Genomic DNA, 17,799 nt, shown 5'->3' with positions numbered 1-17,799 from the left:
CCAACTAATGTCAGGTACCCATTAGAGCTGTGTGGACTAAGAGGGGCCCAAAGATCCCGAAATTAAAAATCCCAGTCTTCACCAGAATTCGAACTCGCAACCCCCGGTTCAGAAGCCAAGCGCTTTACCGCTCAGCCAACGCTCCTCCATTGAGCATAAGTAATAATGTCTTATAACTTGGTTAATAATAAAACATGGATTGTTACCTACAAAGAAAACCAATTTGTTTGTTTTTTTAAGTTCAATATGAAAAATAAAAAATTAACCCAAGCTCAACAGTGCAATTATTTTATTTCAAAATACATTAAAAAATGTTTAAAATCAACAAATGATTCCATTTTGACACAATAATCCAACACATTGACAATAGTCACACACAGAGTAGGTCTAGTGATCTCTTTTGCACCAGCTACAATCAACAGAAACATGAGAACTACAGTGGGGCATGAATCCAGACACAGAAGTTGTTAATGGCACAGCATCAGACACTTATGACAAGAACCAACACAAAACGTTTGACATTATCTCAGACAGTGAGTCTCCACCAAAAATATTTAGGCCTGAACTACAGTATTGAGCTCAAACAGTGTCAGGGAGGTAAACTCTAATATCCCAAACAAAAAAATAAATTTTTATGGAAAAACAAAATGGGACTCGTGGCAATTAAAATTATGCTGTTTAATCTGTATTCTTTGTTTTGCTTTTAAATCCGTTTCCTGAATTCACTAACAAGAATACTATTGAAATATATATTGAAATGTATGCTGGTGGAAATGTTTTAAGTGTATTATTATTTCCCTTACCTGTATGTAAAACCAAAATATTTTCTTTCTCAATCTGCCCCCATCCCATCACATAAGCATTTCTTGATTGAATAGCAATAAAAACAGTGAAAATAAATTGTATCATGAAGATGAAAAAGATAACCTCAAAACTACTTAATAAAAAAAACAACAGTTTTTCAGTCTCACAATCTGCATGAAGTGTTCCCAATCTGGCATTCATGAAAAACATTGCATACATAAATACATGGGATGATGTGTCTTGAGTGATGATGTGTCTTGAATGTGTGTCTCAGTTGTCTTGATTGTACAAGATGTCCCTTTGATGTTGGAGTTGGCTGAAACGTTTCTGAAGCTCCCTTTCTCTGTCTGTCTGTCTCTGGACATCTTCTGTCAAAGACTGGGGGGAAAGAAATCAATACATTTAAAGAAAATCATTATTTAAGGAGATCTGAACAAAGATGATGAAATAGCATGCGTTTTTTTTCTATAGTTATATGACTAATTAATATAACATTTCCTGATTACACACAAAAAAAGTTATTGAAGTTTAAACAGGGTAGTGAAACACAGATGAACAAATTGAATACTTCTATCGGAATGTGGACAATAATTACGGAGAGAATGAGTTAATGTAAATGGAGTTTATATGCGTCAAGATCTACTTTTCACTGTTATAAAATTTGCTAGTTAAGAATTTATTTTTTTTAAACAATAAATGTATACAACCTACAGACTGGACAAAAAAAAAAGGAAAGGTTTGACACCGACCTCTAATCGTTTTGGAATGGCTCCCATTTCGTGCTGTCTCAGATGTTCAAATGTACCCAGTTCTATTCTAGTACTCTCTATCTGTTCTGTGAGATCCTGAATTTGTTTTACGAGACCCTGAGCCCTAGACTGAAATATAAAACAAAGAACATGATATGAACTAGTGGCTCCTAAAGCACACACACAAATACAGTCATGTATTCACTACTTGTAAGACTTGTTTATGCAAGTCAATTTGAATATAAAAGTTATGTTGACAAGTGAGGTGCCAGGGAACATGAATGAGATCAAGATGTTTTTGTTGAAGTCAGTCAATGAACTTCTTATTGTGTTGTGTCTGTTCTCTTTTGTGGAGTGTTGAATTTGAATTGAAAACCAAGTCCATGTATACATAACAGATTTTCAATTAGTACCCATAGAACAGTCTTAGAATTCTGGAATAGTCGATAATCCTTTTTTTTTTCAAGCATACCAATAAAGCTACATATGGCAAAGAACACAGAAGATTAGTGTGTCCTTTTACCGAAAACCACTAATTCATTATTTGTAAACATTTGGAAGTGAATCATTTCTATGTGTCAATTAAAATAGGGATAAGTATGTTAAGCTTAGAGGATTCCAGAAAAAAGCAAAGCAGCTAAAAGTAGCTAAAATAGGAATTTTAGTTAAGTAGCTTAATTTTGATTTTTGATTCAAATGCAAACCATTCAGAAAGTGCCTCACCTGATAGCCCCCTAAGAGAATCTTTAACTTTTTCTCCAACTTGGCTGCCACCTTAGCATCTTTGGTCATGTGGTTTCTGTTTGTCTGTCAATAGTATTATTATTGATTAATATGTTTCATTCTAGCATAACATTCGGAGACAATACACTTGTGTTACATTTGGTTATTTATATCTTTTATGTGTGTAACAACATTAATTGTTTAGATCTAGTCCTAGCCTAGAGACCAACAATTTAGTTTCTTTTCATAGTTCATTATTCTAGCTACTTACTTTTTTTACCTAGATAAGTGAAAGTTTAAACTATGGGCAACTAAGTTGTGAATACTCCATTTTTTATTATTGCCCTTACACATCCTGAGGTATGACCCACTTTTAATGATATGTAGAAGCTAATTGAAAACAAAAATAGGTAAAAAAAAAAAAAGCTTTTTTAAAGGGTAGTTTCTTTTTTTTTGGGGGGGGGGGGGGGGGGGGGGGATTTTTTAATTTCGGGATCTTTGGGCGCCTCTGAGTCCACCCAGCTCTAATGGGTACCTGACATTAGTTGGGGAAAAGTAAAGGCAGTTGGTCATTGTGCTTTGATTTTTTTGATAGTTTCATCAATATGGGGATTCTGTGACATTTTTTTCATTTATTTTAACACCTCTGTATTTGCATTATTAGCCTGTGTTACTGGTTTACCATGGATAAGATGAGTGGAATTATTATTATTCATTTCAAATGTAACAGATCAAAAGTCTAGTTTAAGAAGTCTAGTCCTGTGCCCTACTTATTGTACTATGAAGAACAACTATGAAGCTCACATGTCCTAGACAATACTTTCTAAAGCAGGGTTAATCTCTAATGAATAACTGCTCCCTTACCTCCAGCCTTTTCTCTAATGACTCAATCCTCTCTTTCTTACTTGCCAGATTGGCTCTTGTGTATCTATTTTGTCCAGGTAAAAACAGAACCTGTGAGTAGCATTCCTCCCAAACCTAGACATACAATAAATAAATAGTACATTTAAAATGTATGTCGACACAGTATATAAAAATAAGCTTTAACACAAAAAGTATAATGTTAAAGCACTTCAATTAAATCTAAAACAATAAAAAGGAATGAAGACAAAAAAAAAAGTACTAAATTACATTTTTATGACACGCACAGTTAGGAAGTTAGGAACGTGTGATAATTTAGTATATGCATTTTTAAATAAGGATCTAAGAGAGGATTTACTGCTCTTATGGAATACAGATGTTTCATCTTTGGATCAGTATACCTGAGCGAAGGCTTCCTGGGAGAGATCACCATGGCCCATTCCTTCTTTAACTACTTGCATTTCTTTCTGCAACATCTCATGTGCCTAGGGATAGAATGTAAACATCAATGTTTTAACCTGTTTTTTTTTTTTAAATCTTTTCTGATGAAATATGAAATGTACTTTAATAACAAATATAAAACTATCAACTGACTTAAAAAGCCTGTTTTCTAAGCTTGTTTAGGTCAATGTTTAAAAATAGAAAACAATATTTATTTTATTTTATCACATAATGACATTATTCAAGGTTACTTAAACATATGATAAGAGAAAGAACTGCGAATGCTATTTTCCAAGAGCAATGTTTACCAAGAAAAAAAAAAGCACCCCCACCAAGATTGTAAAATGTAAAGTCTGTGGAGCACAAACCTGGAGAACCAGTGCCACAACCATAAAAATGTCCATGTATTCATCAACATCTGCCTCAGGAAGATTCTTATGGTCCTCTGACCAGACAAGATGTCGAATGAAGAAATGTGGCAAAGAACAAAGCAGCAGCCCATTTAAGAACGTAACCCTCAGAGATGCTGTTGATGAATATGCAACACTCTTTGCAAACCTGAATTCAACATAACAGCCAAGGAAAGAGGGGACACCCCAGAAATACAGACAAAACACAGGCAAGAGTTGAGATGAATGTTTAGCAACCTTAGAATCTATGCCAAGAATAGAGTGACTAACCTTTAAATTCCCATGTAGAAATTTTAAAACATATTAAGGTTGAGGTCTGTTTACAATATTACAAGGTACAGTTACAAATGTAAGTGTGTAAAACAGTATCATATCTTAAAAGCTTGGGAGGAACTTATTTAGAGTGAGGATAAAAACAAATTATCTCATTTAAGCAATGCCCATCATCAAGACATTTATTTGTAAATACTACTGACTGGGTACACTAATTAGAGCAACCATGGTGGACAAAACAAACTAGAACTTTAAGAAATATATCAAGACACTACAATAATTGTGGAGGGAAAAAAAGTATTGCAAGGTGTAGGCAATAAAGAAAGACTGGTCAAATTTGAGAGAGTTTAAAGGTGGTAATGAAACTAAATAGTAAAACAGTTGAAATAGCAAGGTAAGGTTGCACAGACAGATCTAGAACAGCCTTAAGTCCTGATTTGGAAAAAGGAATCCACAACAAAGTATGTGTGGAAAAAAGTGGTGAAACATGTAAAAGTCATTTAAGAGCAGTAAAGCCATAGGACTGGATGGATCTATTAGTTAATACAATTTAATCTTTAGCTCTGCTGAAATTTAACAACTGGCACAAAGACAGTAATTACACATTATCATTTCAACCCTTTCTTAGTAAACTCTCTTTCATACTGGAGAGCTAGACTAGCTAGACATTGCAAACAATAGGGCTGCGATGCTCACGGGCAGACTGGGCTCTTAGAGTCATGTTCAGCAGCCATTTTAGAAAATGGAAACCTATATACCAACTACAGCTACCTCTGTTGCCCACAGACATCTCAGACTACTGAACTACTTAGGTCCACATTTACGGGTAAATATGCTCAAAAAAAAAAAATTTAAAAATCTGGAACTGTACAATAATGCTAAAAGTATGTTCTTTTCCTCTGTATCTGTAAAAACGATATGTTATTGATTTTAAAATATCTTTACCGCCTCCATGTCTTTAGGGTCTATTTCTGTGTAGGGATTTTTGTCCAAGTAAGCCAAGTGTGCTGCTTGACTTGCTTTTTGTGGTGCGCCACTTTTGCCAGTTCCTGTGCTAGACTGAGCCTCTGTCGGGCAAAACACTGCATCATGGTGAAGCATAATAAGTACTTCCTGTTTGATGAGCTCTTCAGCCTTTAAAGATTAAAGCATAGATTTAAAAATTAAAATAAAAACAAACATAACTCAAACTTTAATGCAAGCTAAAGCATAGATATAGTTCCATGAGCATCTACATAATAGTAATATATTAAAGGTTGATGATTACATTTAAGATTGCAAATTTATAGCTTTTTTGCCCCAGTAGCAAGTAAAAATGGGAAAGTAAGACTTTGCTTATCTTAAACAAGAATTTAAAAACAAAATAGTTCAAACTCCAAGTATTTTCATGAAAAAATATAATTGGATTTATGTTGTTTGTTTTTGTTTTAAGATCAAATACCTTCTGAAGCTCTGTAAGGGGTGGGTCATTAGGCCCTGATGGTCTCATGATGTTTGTGTTGACATCAAAAGGTCGTGGAAGATTCCGTTGGACAGGAAGTGAGCGCAGCTTAAGCTCTGCCAATCTTTTCTGTTCCTTTTCCCATTCTGCCCGTTCATCCAGGTCGGCTTGGTCCTCAACCACACGGCGCCCACCTTGGCTGTCCCCTTCCTGACCCTGCTCATCTTCCGGCACAACTATCTCATAGTCGTTCTTGGGAGCAGGTAGACCAGCCAGACCCCGTCTTAGCTGGTCCAATTGGTTGGTCTGTAGAAAGTTCAAGAAATTTTTTTATTCCTTATTTTGTTCAACAACTAGTCATTGAGAAATGCATTTAATTTAATAAAGAAAGTTTAGCCAATGTTATACCAAGAAAATCAAAATACCAAAGTGATAGATATTAAATATCTTAACAAATAAATATCTTTTGTAATTCTGTAAGTCTTTAATTTAATTTCTACAACAAAGTTTAATGATACTTTGACCTGTATTTAATATCATTAGATTTACCTCCACAAAAAAGCCCGCAGTTTAAAGGACAAAGAAAAATCTAAAAAATTAAAACTAATATAACTAGAGAGGAACTTGAAATATTAAAGAGATAATTAATGTCATCCTAATAATTACCTGATAAAATCCACTGTCAACCATTTCGTCATCCTCGTTGATGTTCAGTTTGTCTCTGAGTGGTGTGGACATAGGAGTGGACTGGTCAGTATTGGGTCTCATCCCTGGTCTAGGCGTCAGACCTGTGAATGAGTAATGAGGTATTAGTCAGACTTGTGAATGAGTAATGAGGTATTAGCCAGACCTGTGAATGAGTAATGAGGTATTAGTCAGACCTGTGAATGAGTAATGAGGTATTAGTCAGACCTGTGAATGAGTAATGAGGTATTAGTCAGACCTGTGAATGAGTAATGAGGTATTAGTCAGACCTGTGAATGAGTAATGAGGTAGGTATTAGTCAGACCTGTGAATGAGTAATGAGGAATTAGTCAGACCTGTGAATGAGTAATGAGGTATTAGTCAGACCTGTGAATGAGTAATGAGGTATTAGTCAGACCTGTGAATGAATAATGAGGTATTAGTCAGGCCTGTGAATGAGTAATGAGGTATTAGTCAGACCTGTGAATGAGTAATGAGGTAATAATGAACAGTTAACTGTTTCAATATCATGAAATCATGGTAACATAACCAATACATTCGTCTAGATTTGTCTACATTTAAAGGTTATGTTCCTGAAAAAAAAAAAAGAACATTACCCTGAGTACAAACTATACATTTAAGATGAAAAACTTACTTAGCTGAGAGAAAATATTTATGGTTTTAGCAGACATCTTTTAAAAAGAACAGGGTTTAAAAACAATGCTTTTTTTTTCTGTGTTGTTTTATAATTGGTAGGTGTAATTTTCAACTGCGAAGATAGATTTAGCAGCTTCCTTACAATTTTTAAATAAATAAAGTACAAAAGTAAATCCTTGAACAGAAATTGCAAACACTTTAGGAATAGTTACATTTTAAAATCACAATATTGAAATATCATCGAAACTCATCATCTCAGCTGTCCATTTACTTTCGTCATGGAGGTGCTGAGACAATTCAAATAACCAAAATCCTTCACTTTTCCTGGTCAGCAGCAGTTTTTAGCAAAATATCAAGAGAAAGACCAGTCCATTAGTTTACATTGTTCAGTCAGCTCTTCTTAGGAAGACCCATTCTTCATTCTCCCTCTTTGTACCTTGAAGGATGACTTTTGACAGTGAGTCAAGTCTTGCAATTAAACGTAACCAGCTCAGCTTTCTTCTCTTTACAGTTTTGAGGAATTCATGCTTTTGCCAGCCAGAATGTCAACTTATAAAAGTATAAATTATTTGTTTTCCTTAATCCTACAGTTTTCTTTAGCATTTATTGAATATTTTCAAAGGCGTAAATTCTTCTTTCAGCCTCAGCATTCAGTGTCCAAGTTTTACAACTTTATTAGGAGTAGAAGGACCACTAGTGAAAAATACAGTTTTAATTTTACTTGGACGCCCATGTTACTCTTCCAGATTTTCCAAGTTAACTCAATACGCAAAGCCCACGCAGGTTTTGCTCTCTTTTAGTGACCCTACATATTTTGTTATGTTTGACCCTTAGTATTTACATAAGTCAACTTCAAATGTTTGGCCATTCAACAGTATGCAACATCTCATATCTCCACCACAAACTATAATTTTTTTTCCAGCTCTGATTTCCATGCCATTGTTTGCTATAGAATAGTGAAGAAAATCGAATAGAAAAAGTATACCTGTGTCAGGGCGACCTGGTGTTCTCATAGGGGTACCTAGAACGGTGTTTGGTGTGGACATGACGTGACGCTGTGGAGTCACTCCACTGAAATCACTGTCATGCAGGGGTGTGTTCAAGCCTCCCTTCAGTGGGGTATCAACATTTGTTAAAGCCATAATATTCTGTGCTTCCTAGTGAATGAAGAAATCAAATTCCAATGAGGCAGTGTTGCATTGCAACACTACATGACACTTAATATTATAACGTTTCATTCCAAAACTAGAAATGGTATCTAAAATAAAGTTTGCAGGTATTCCAACAGTTACAACTTCATGGAATCATGGCAAATCAAATATTTGTTATTGTAAATAAAATTACAATTTGTGGTAAAAATGCAATGGAATAGAAATTTAAAAAAATAGTTCCCCTACTTGTAAGATACTGTCTTGGACAGCTGGTGTTCTAGGAGTGCGGAAATTCACTCCTCCAGGAGTGACATTATAATTCTGAAGAAGGCCCTTGGAAGCAGAATCCTCTCTCCCTGACTCTTCAACCTGCTGTCGAGCATACTCGTTAGCCTGACCTACTTTAATCACCTGGTAGAAACAACAAGAAATAAGAGCAAAGCAAATATTCTTAATATTACAAAATTCAAACCCCCCAAAAAATAAGGATAAAGAAAAAGTCTTTGTAATAATTTTAAAAATTAGTAATTTGCATACCTCTTCCAACTCCTCTTCTGAAATCTGTGGTGATGGTAGAACCAATTTACTTCTCTTCTTCACTGGTTCTTGGAAACTACAAGAAAATAATTGATCAGAGAATGCCGCTAGCAATACACATTTGTTTTCTATTACTTTTCAATTAAATACACCAAAAGCAAAGAAGTAGAAAAGTCTTTTTTCCCGTTTGCAAATAAGTTGAGTTTTAAAAATGTAATTAAGAAATAAATTGGACAAAAGATTTTAAACAAATGCATGAATGCCTTACTTTGCTTGACTTGCAATAGCTCCAGGTAAATCATTTTCTTTTCTCTTTTTCTGTTTAGCTTTATCTTTCTTTCTCTCTTTCTGTAGAAATAGTTTTATGTTTCATCAACAACAACAATACAAAGAGTTTTGAAATTTAACAACCAGAAGAATCGCTTTGCCACTAAAAAAAAATAGCATAAAAATGAAAATCTAAAATTAATCATCAGAATACAAGATTAATTTCATGTGATACTATTACAGAAGAGATTTATAAGGAAAATGCTCATTCAGAAATTTAAATAATAAGGAAAAAAAAATAATGGGAAAACATTTTTCTAGCAAGACATTTTAAAGATAATTTTTTAAAAGCCAAATAACCTACCTCTTCTCTCTCTCTTCGTAGATCCCCATCTAAATTCTGCTGACGTAAGCGTTTGTAGTTTGGGTTAAGCGGATCAAAGACTTCCTGTGAGGTGTCATAAAAACCAGGAGCTGGCCGTTTCTCAAAAGGAATTTCTGCATTGTAGTCTACACCTCTCTTCTTTCTACGCTTCTGTTTCACACTGTGATATTTAATTATCAATATTAGAACACATTTTGAATGTAAGCGACAAAAATTTAAAACACCATAGTGGCTTTCAATGCTTAAAATCTTCAAACTTGAAATATATGTCGCAATTGCTATAATATTTAAATACTAATAGTTATCTGTCTCTTAATTGAGGGATTGATTTTTCTTAAGAAATTATGAACAAAAAAATGTATCCCTTAATTTAGCATAGTAACTGAATGTATTAAAATTTTTTATTTTTTTTTTAATTAAAAAAAAAATTAAATTAAGCTTAAGATTTAATATACTATGGGTTTGAACTTTAAAAACTATGAACCAAATTCTTCTAATAATTTGATCAATGTATAAAAGTACATGCGACTTATGGAATATTGGTACTTTAGAAAAGCACTTACGCAATACCAGCAGCCCTCAATTCTCTTCGTTTCTGTAATGCAGCTAAACGTCTGAAGAACAAGAGAGGCAAAAATTAGTAAATACATTTTTGTTTGCAGATGTTCTTAAAATAAAAATACCTTGAAAGTTTTAAGGTAGGTGGTCTAAACGTTACTCAGTGAAACAATGTTAAAGAGTTTACATAACATTAAAATACATTTACCTTGCTTCCTCCAGCTGCTTTTCACGAGCCTTTCTTTTTGCCTTTTTACCTTGAGTGTTGGCAAGCCTGGCCCTGGCTTCTGACAGCATTTCCAGCTCTTTAAATAAAAAAGAAACGTGCTATAGTTTTTATGTTATTTAACCAAAGGGTAATTTTTAAACTATTGGAGGAGAATGAGTAGCTGTATTTACCATCTTCATCCATGTCAACTGGATCAGGTCGAGCTGGCTTGGTCTCAGGGTTTGGGTCAATCTCTCCAGGTTTGAGTTTCCTGGGATCATCTTCGTTGTCAGCTTCTCTGTTCTGTGCCTTGTCTCTTTAGAAATAATGTTACATCAACATGATATGCAATACACACTATAAAGTGGTCAACAAATGATCAGGATCTCATTCAATAATCCCTTTTACTCACCAATACAAAACACTATTTCAGATTTACCCAATAATCATGAAAACATTTTATTTATAAAAATTTATTAATTAATTTAAACTAGTTATTATCTCAACATTTCAACATGTGAATATCAGTTTCAGTCAAAAAGGTTCTTACAGTAAATATTCATAGTGTTCCAAGCACTGGGCTGCTGTCCTGCCAATAATGGGAGCAATGGTTCTCCACTGGGTGGGCATAAGCTTTGCCAAATGAAGCAGTTTCTCTTCCTCTTCTCTGCTCCATTCTGTTTTTTTAATGCTGGGGTCCAACCATTCATACCTAGATCAATAGAATGCAACCATCACAATAGAGTAGTTTCAAAAATATAGTTTAATTGTTTCCTTATTATTTAATCCATTTATATATAGTAATATTTCTTAGTTTGTTTGTTTTTTAACATTATATTGTGGCCACTGACACTTTATGATATTTAAATCATTTTTATATTAAGAGATATTCAATAAAGATATGCTCGCATAAGTAATTGTTGTTCATAAGGGTTGGTGCTGTTAAATAAATATATATGAGTTTGAGTTTTGAGTTTTTGGCACATCGCACAATTTAGGCCATGCCGTGCCCATAAATAAATAAATATATATATACGAATTGGGATCAAGATTCACTTTCTTGTCGAAAAATTAGCTTTTAAATGAGTCCTCGCTTGTTATCTTACATTCATTTAGTATTAGTACATAATTTTTTAAAAGGGCCCCTAGTTCTATATGGGACAGCATTTATTGTTACTTTTGTGCAACAGAAGGTCCTAGTTCTATTAGTTAGAGGACTATATTTATTGTTACTTTTCTGCAACATCTTAGTGAGTGGTGAAATGGCATTGGAGACATTTTATTTCATTAGCTATCCCAAGGTGAGAAAAAACAAAAAGTTTTTCTTATTAAAAAGAAGTTACCTGAGTTCTTATATTTGAAATTCATATATGAAACAACAAAAATTGGAATTGATTTTGTAGGGGCTCAACCAACTAAATTATTAGTCTTCTTCTTCTTCTAGCCAGCTTTATTGCTGCTGAGCTGTGAGCTCTTTTGCAGACTGTGCCAAAGAAAAAAAGTGTGCTGTTTTCTTCAGTTGTTCAGCACTGCCATACAGGGTGTTGGTTATGTTGGACTGTAGTGGAAGTAAAGTCTGCCTAAGGTGGAATAGGGAGGGGCATTCAAAGAGGATATGGTTTACAGTTTCAAAGGGGTGGGCTGCAGTGTCTGCATAGGGGGAGTTGTGTGGAGTTTATTTTGTTCAGATGGTAATTTAATAGAGGTGTGTGTCCTGTTCTTAGTTGGAAAATTGTAGATTGTTCTTTGCGTGGGAGGAAGTTTGTCCAGTTTGTTAGGCGTAGTCATTTCTTTGTACATGGCTCTGCCTGTGTTTCCTGATGCCTATTGGTTGAGCCAATTATTATTCAAAAGGGATGGGTTTGCCTAATATATGAATATATGTTTATTGACATGAGATTGAAAAATAAATGGAAAGATTCAATAATGTAGTCACTAAAAAAAGCTAGTATACATTTTCACAGACAGAGGATTTATGGCCAAAAAAACATACTTTTAAAAAATGAAATAGGATAAAAATACATTTTTTTATTAAATAAATTAAAAACATCTATATAGTAGTTTGATTATAAAGCCTATATATAACATTAACTAATAGTTGACCAGTACAGTAGTAAAATATTACCATCTTGCTTTACACTGTTTTGCAGATTTTCTGTGAAGCAATGAAGCAATTCTAGCCCATTGGTTTTTGCCATATTTCATCACAGCCGCCTTGAGAATTTCATCCTACATTCGAAATTGAATATTAAAACACTTTCACTGACTTTCAGTTCATTGAAACATTACAATCAATACTACAACTCTAGATTTCTAGATTTAGATATACTACTACTAGTTAGTACTAGTATAGTTAGTATAAGTATAGATCTAGTAAATTCTAGTACTACTACTAGTAACTAGTATACTAATAATAAGTTTTAATAACTAGAATCTAGTCAATCTAGAAAAGACTTATAAATTAGATTAGATGATTAGATTGATTAGATTAAGTAAGATTTAGATCTAGATCTGTATAAAATAAACTTCAATAAAGATATCAAGATATTATGATACAGATATATCAACATTATAAAATAATATGAATATTAACAGTATATAAGTATTAGTATTATAATCCTATTAACTATGAAGTCTATTATTATTATAATAGTATTTTTATTTAATAATAATATTATCGAAAATAGGTGTACTCTTTATTCTATAAAAATATATATTATTCCATATAAAAAAATACGCACCTCGGTGTTTCTCCAGACACCACCTTTTATCATAATACGTGGCATTTTTTTATGTAAAAGAATACGCACACACACAAATTAAATCCAATCCTTTAAGCTGAAATGTTACACACTGGGAAAGTATTTCAACATTGTTTTTCTTAGCCGCTGTAGGTTGTTACTTAGTAAGTGTGCCGGAAGTTTGGTTGAGCTAATGAAAACCGGAGTGCTGTACCCTGATGGACTATGCTGCCTGCAGCCGATCCAGTGATAACAAAATGGGACGTTTAAATTTAATTACGCAAAAGTCGATCTAGTGATGTATTGCCCAAAGTAATATTAATAAATCCAAGGTACAGATGTAAATCTTCCTTTACAAAATATCCGCTACTATTCTGCTGCTAAAAAACTAAAAAAGTCTGGTTATTAAATGATTTGTAGCTATGCAGTCATAGCTGTTGTGATATACATGTAGGCCCTATTTTGCGACTTCCAGCGTAATCATAACCGGCTGACTGCACATGCCGATGTGTGATTTAAGTTCTCTTTTCGCCTTCTATGCCTGTCCTCGGCAGATTTCCTTTTGGGCTCAAATGTGTTTCCCACGGCCTTTGAAAGAAATCTTCATCAGTCTCGTTCAGAAACCGCCTGCTAGCTGGACTTTAAAGCGTTTTCGAGGAGGTGTTATGCCGACCACATTTCAACTCACCAAAAAACAAAAATAGATTGCTTTCATAGCCCATATTGTCGTCACCTATACTGTTTAGGCCTACATGTATGTCCCCTGCCCAGCTTTGCTGTTTAACAATATTCAGTCTCTCGAATCTACACTGCCCATACCGGCATTCGTAGTGCGGTTTTGCGGTCTAACAATATTCAGTCTCTCAAACCTACACTGAAAGCGTTCAAGAAACCTTATTTGTAATAGTTGAGGCCCCTACAATTCGTTCACCAGACAATAGGTCCAATGGACAATTTAACTGGTTCACAATAAACAACGTGGTTTACCGTCAACTTTTTTCACCGACCTGTCGTGCCAGGTCGTGCGATATTCACGCTGGATTGTCGTTCGGTCGACTTGATGGTCCAGGGTTCATATCCTGCCCGCTGCCATCCCCCATCGTCCTGCGGGAGGTTTCACTAGAATGTATACTAGATTAGTTATCTTCATCTCTGGAGGAACATCTGAAACATGTATAACATTTTACATTTTTTTACAACCCGTTTCACACGACAAGTGGCTCACTAACAATTGGCTCCCAGATTTGTTGTTCTCCGACAAATCGTTTACTGGAAAGTAACACACCGGGTACTGTTAATATCCTCATCGCGTGTTTAATTTATTTACATTAAAAGTATATACGTGAGACGTAAGTTATAATTTAAGGCCTACTAGTCAATTGAGATATGTAGCCTAAGAAAAACAAAAAAAGGCAACCAAATCTAATTAAAACGTTTGTTTGTTTGTAAAATGTTTTACATGTTTTGGATGTTCCTTCAGAGTTGAAGATAATTACTTCCTAGTCCGAACCTCCCGCAGGACGACGGGGGATGGGAGCGGGCAGGGTTTGAACCCGGGACCATCGAAAAATCTGAACGACATTCCAGCGTGCAAACCGCACGACCAGGCAGCCAGTTCTGCTAATGACACATATTATAGTTCTTTAAATCACAAGGAGATTGTTTAGTTACAGATCAAGAACTATAAATGTATTGAAAAACAATGACAGTTCTGCTAACTTGCTTTCATAACTCGAATTTCAGCATTGCTTTCATCAAACCATCTTCTATTGGCGTCAATGCAATACCCCATGACTTTGTCTGATGCGTCCTGAAAGATATCCATTTATGATAGGTGTAAGCATTTCTATCCCATGTTCTGTAGTCTATGTATATATATAGTCTATGGTAAAACTAATAATACCGGTAATTTAAACTTATCCACGTTCAAGAGGGTTTATGATTATGGTTATGGTAGTGAGGCCTAAAATAAACCACTGAACCATAATCTTCAAATACAAAAACAAAATTTAATAAAATACTCTGAAAGACACAAAGATAAAGGCACATTCCTCGTTCCATATGCTAAGACAAATTTGTACAAATACTCCTTCTTCCCTATAGTGCTATAATTTAGAGCATGGAATGGGTTGCATGGGCTAGCCAGGAAAACCAGTGACTTGCAGGGGCGGACTGGGTATCAAAATCGGCCCGGGCATTACCATATAAACCGGCCACAAAAGGCATGTCATATATTTTCGGGGAGGGGGGGTAAACCCCCTCCGCAATTTATATATATATATATATATATATATATATATATATATATATATATATATATATATATATATATATATATATATATATATATTAGTGTGTGTATATGTAATTAATCTTCATTACATTATCTTTCATTCTTTCAAACGTTTTTTTCTACCCTAGAATACTCTCTTCCTATAATTAGTGAAAGGTAGTACACACCGCCAAGGGACATCTAGGGGTCTGGAGGAGCGCTGTAAGCTCCCCCACCCGGATCCAAGCATTATTTCCGTTATTTTAAGCTTTAAAAAATGCATATTCTGAGGTACCCTGCTACTCTTCCGCTAAAAATATCAAAAACTTAATCTTCTATTCACTGGAGTCCATCGACTGGTAGAAAATGGTAAAATGCTTTACTTTTGTATTGGAAAGGGGGGGGGGGAACCACAAAACCACTTTTGGATACGCTCATGAAATTTGGTGACTGTAGTTTGCTTAAGTTGGCTGCACTGGGGAAGTAAGTAAAGTTTCCCTTTCAGACAATGAGATCTGAGGCCAGTGATGGCTTGAATTCCTCCCCTCTCGGCTACGCCCATGTGTTTTATCATAGGTGTAAGCCTAATTCTATTCAAAATATATAAAGTTTGATAACGCATCGAAAACTGCATGTATGCTTTCGTAGGCTTACATAATGTATTCTATTTATATATCTACATGTATGTAGTCTGAAAACTATAAACACTACAATAGCAGCCTTAATGAGTTTCAAACTTGTTGGTAGTACTTATAGATTACAGACGTTTCTTCAAAAAAATAAAATAATTAGGTTTTACGCATTTCACGTGTCAATCTAGTCATGCATGTTGATCTGTGACTTAAAATATGCTAAATCATTGGTTTTCCTGCCTGACAACCCATTCCTTTAAAGTGGTATCACCACAAATACAAAACTAGGGGTCTATCGAGCCGTCGTCCTCCTCTACATTGCTCTATGCCTCAGAAACATGGATAGTGTACAGTTAACATGCAAAGAAACTGAATCACATGTGCAGAATAGAAGACCACCGCATCCCTAAACGACTCTTGTATGGCCAAGTAAGCGAAGGAAAGCGCTCTTAAGGTGGTCAAAGAAAACGCTTCATGGACACCCTCAAAGCTTCTCTGAAGGCGTTCAGCATAGACCCAACCACCTGGGAGACAGAGGCACATGACAGAGCATCATGGCGTCGAGCTGTGAAAGCGCACAGGTTGCTGAGAAAAAAAAGAACAAAGCTGGCAGAAGAAAAAACGCCAGAGAAGAAAACAAGGCCAATGACACTAGCACCAGCTGGAATAACCTGCCTAGTGTGCGGCCGAACATTCCGGGCTCACATAGGTCTCACCAGCCACACGAGGAGACATAAAACCCCAGTGCAAAGCCCTCAGCCCCCTGGATGACAAAGTGGTCATAATCGAACTACGATGGACGAACTATATAGGCCTATATTCCTTTAAAAGATAAGAGAAAGCAGAACGGTTAAAGAGGTACTATTAAATGTGAAAAGCTCTTGCTTCGTCGTAGTACATTCTCAAAAACGAGATTTGTATATGAATATATTATTTAAAATATAAATGATTCTAAATATCGGATGTGACAGCGCTATATAAATTATTGTAATAATTTTCATCATCAACGACTTCATACTCAGCATAAGTTTTCCGGTTAATCACAACGGTATAAAATTGATTTAGATCTAGATTTATGTTTTAATTAAATACTTTTTTTTTGTAAGCCTTAAGTGTAGTATTTTTAGATCTATAACTACAAGAAACTTACTTTTTCTTTTCAAATCGCAGAAAGTAGAACTTTATACCCATATTGAGCAATGAATAAGTTGGGTGGTTTGCAATTTCGCGGCTGTGTGTATGTGTTTTGTTAAAGAGCTAATTGTCTCCCCTTTTGCCGCATTATATCAATGTTTTCTAACTTATCTTCTCCCATCCCTCTTTTTCGTTAACTTTCATGGAACCATCAAAAAACGGGTGTTTGTAAAATGTTTTATATGTTTCGGATGTTCCTTCAGAGTTGAAGATAATTACTTCCTAGTCCAAACCTCCCGCAGGACAACGGGGGATGGGAGCGGGCAGGGTTTGAACCCGGGACCATCGATGAATCTGAACGACATTCCAGCGTGCAAACCGCACGACCAGGAAGGAGCAAAACAAAAATAGGAGTGCCATCAAAGGCCCATGCCGACCATCAAAATGATCAGGCCAAACACAGTCTTGAAGACATCAAAGTAGTGTTGAAGGCCATGCCGCTCATCCATAGCAGAAGATACGGTCTAACGTTTTACAAATGATAATACGTACAGTGTATAGTGTAATTCTTAAAACTATATTCTTGTTGAATTTCAAACAAAATTAATTGAAATAAGAATGTAAAAAAAAAAAAACACAAGAAAACGTGCTCAGGCCTTTGTGTCTTGCTGCTGTCACTTTTTTTTTAAAGTTGTCTGAATTAATTTTTTTTTCTTTGGTCGCTACCAGACCGGCCCATTTGGTACCGGCCCACCGGGCATTTGCCCCTTTGCCCATATAGCCAGTCCGCCCCTGGTGACTTGGCAGAATTTGAGTCAATGGTTAATATGCATAACTAAATGCATGACGCGTAGGACGTAATCATCTTCGT

At 35.1% G+C, this 17,799-nt stretch overlaps 1 protein-coding gene across 1 annotated transcript; it reads right to left on the bottom strand.

Annotated features, from left to right (window-relative positions):
* Nucleotides 1–274: 274 nt before the first annotated feature.
* On the bottom strand, nt 275–13,082 carry LOC106051276 (cell division cycle 5-like protein). The gene is made up of 19 exons (XM_056033123.1): nt 12,891–13,082; nt 12,275–12,378; nt 10,700–10,861; nt 10,341–10,465; nt 10,150–10,246; nt 9,947–9,997; nt 9,363–9,543; nt 9,000–9,079; nt 8,732–8,807; nt 8,441–8,605; nt 8,029–8,200; nt 6,369–6,490; nt 5,703–6,008; nt 5,207–5,395; nt 3,539–3,622; nt 3,141–3,254; nt 2,277–2,360; nt 1,554–1,682; nt 275–1,182 (listed from the first exon to the last, which is right to left on the bottom strand). Exons 1-19 carry the CDS (start codon nt 12,933–12,935, stop codon nt 1,075–1,077), a joined length of 2,394 nt encoding a protein of 797 aa, XP_055889098.1. The 5' UTR covers nt 12,936–13,082; the 3' UTR covers nt 275–1,074.
* Nucleotides 13,083–17,799: the final 4,717 nt, after the last annotated feature.

The sequence above is a fragment of the Biomphalaria glabrata genome, chromosome 6, assembly GCF_947242115.1.
Source record: "Biomphalaria glabrata chromosome 6, xgBioGlab47.1, whole genome shotgun sequence".
Classification (NCBI taxonomy): Eukaryota; Metazoa; Mollusca; class Gastropoda; family Planorbidae; genus Biomphalaria; species Biomphalaria glabrata.
Note: the sequence above shows the minus strand (reverse complement) of the source record. Positions and strands in the feature narration are given on the sequence as shown.

What these genes read in the sequence shown, in the direction of transcription:
- LOC106051276 (XM_056033123.1), bottom strand. Translation starts at nt 12,935, where the DNA reads ATGCCACGTATTATGATAAAAGGTGGTGTCTGGAGAAACACCGAG. An exon ending in ACCAGGTCGCCCTGACACAG is followed by an intron (nt 6,491 to 8,028) that starts GTATACTTTTTC and finishes ACTCATTCACAG; the next exon opens with GTCTGACGCCTAGACCAGGG. An exon ending in CCCAGGAAGCCTTCGCTCAG is followed by an intron (nt 3,255 to 3,538) that starts GTATACTGATCC and finishes TTGTATGTCTAG; the next exon opens with GTTTGGGAGGAATGCTACTC.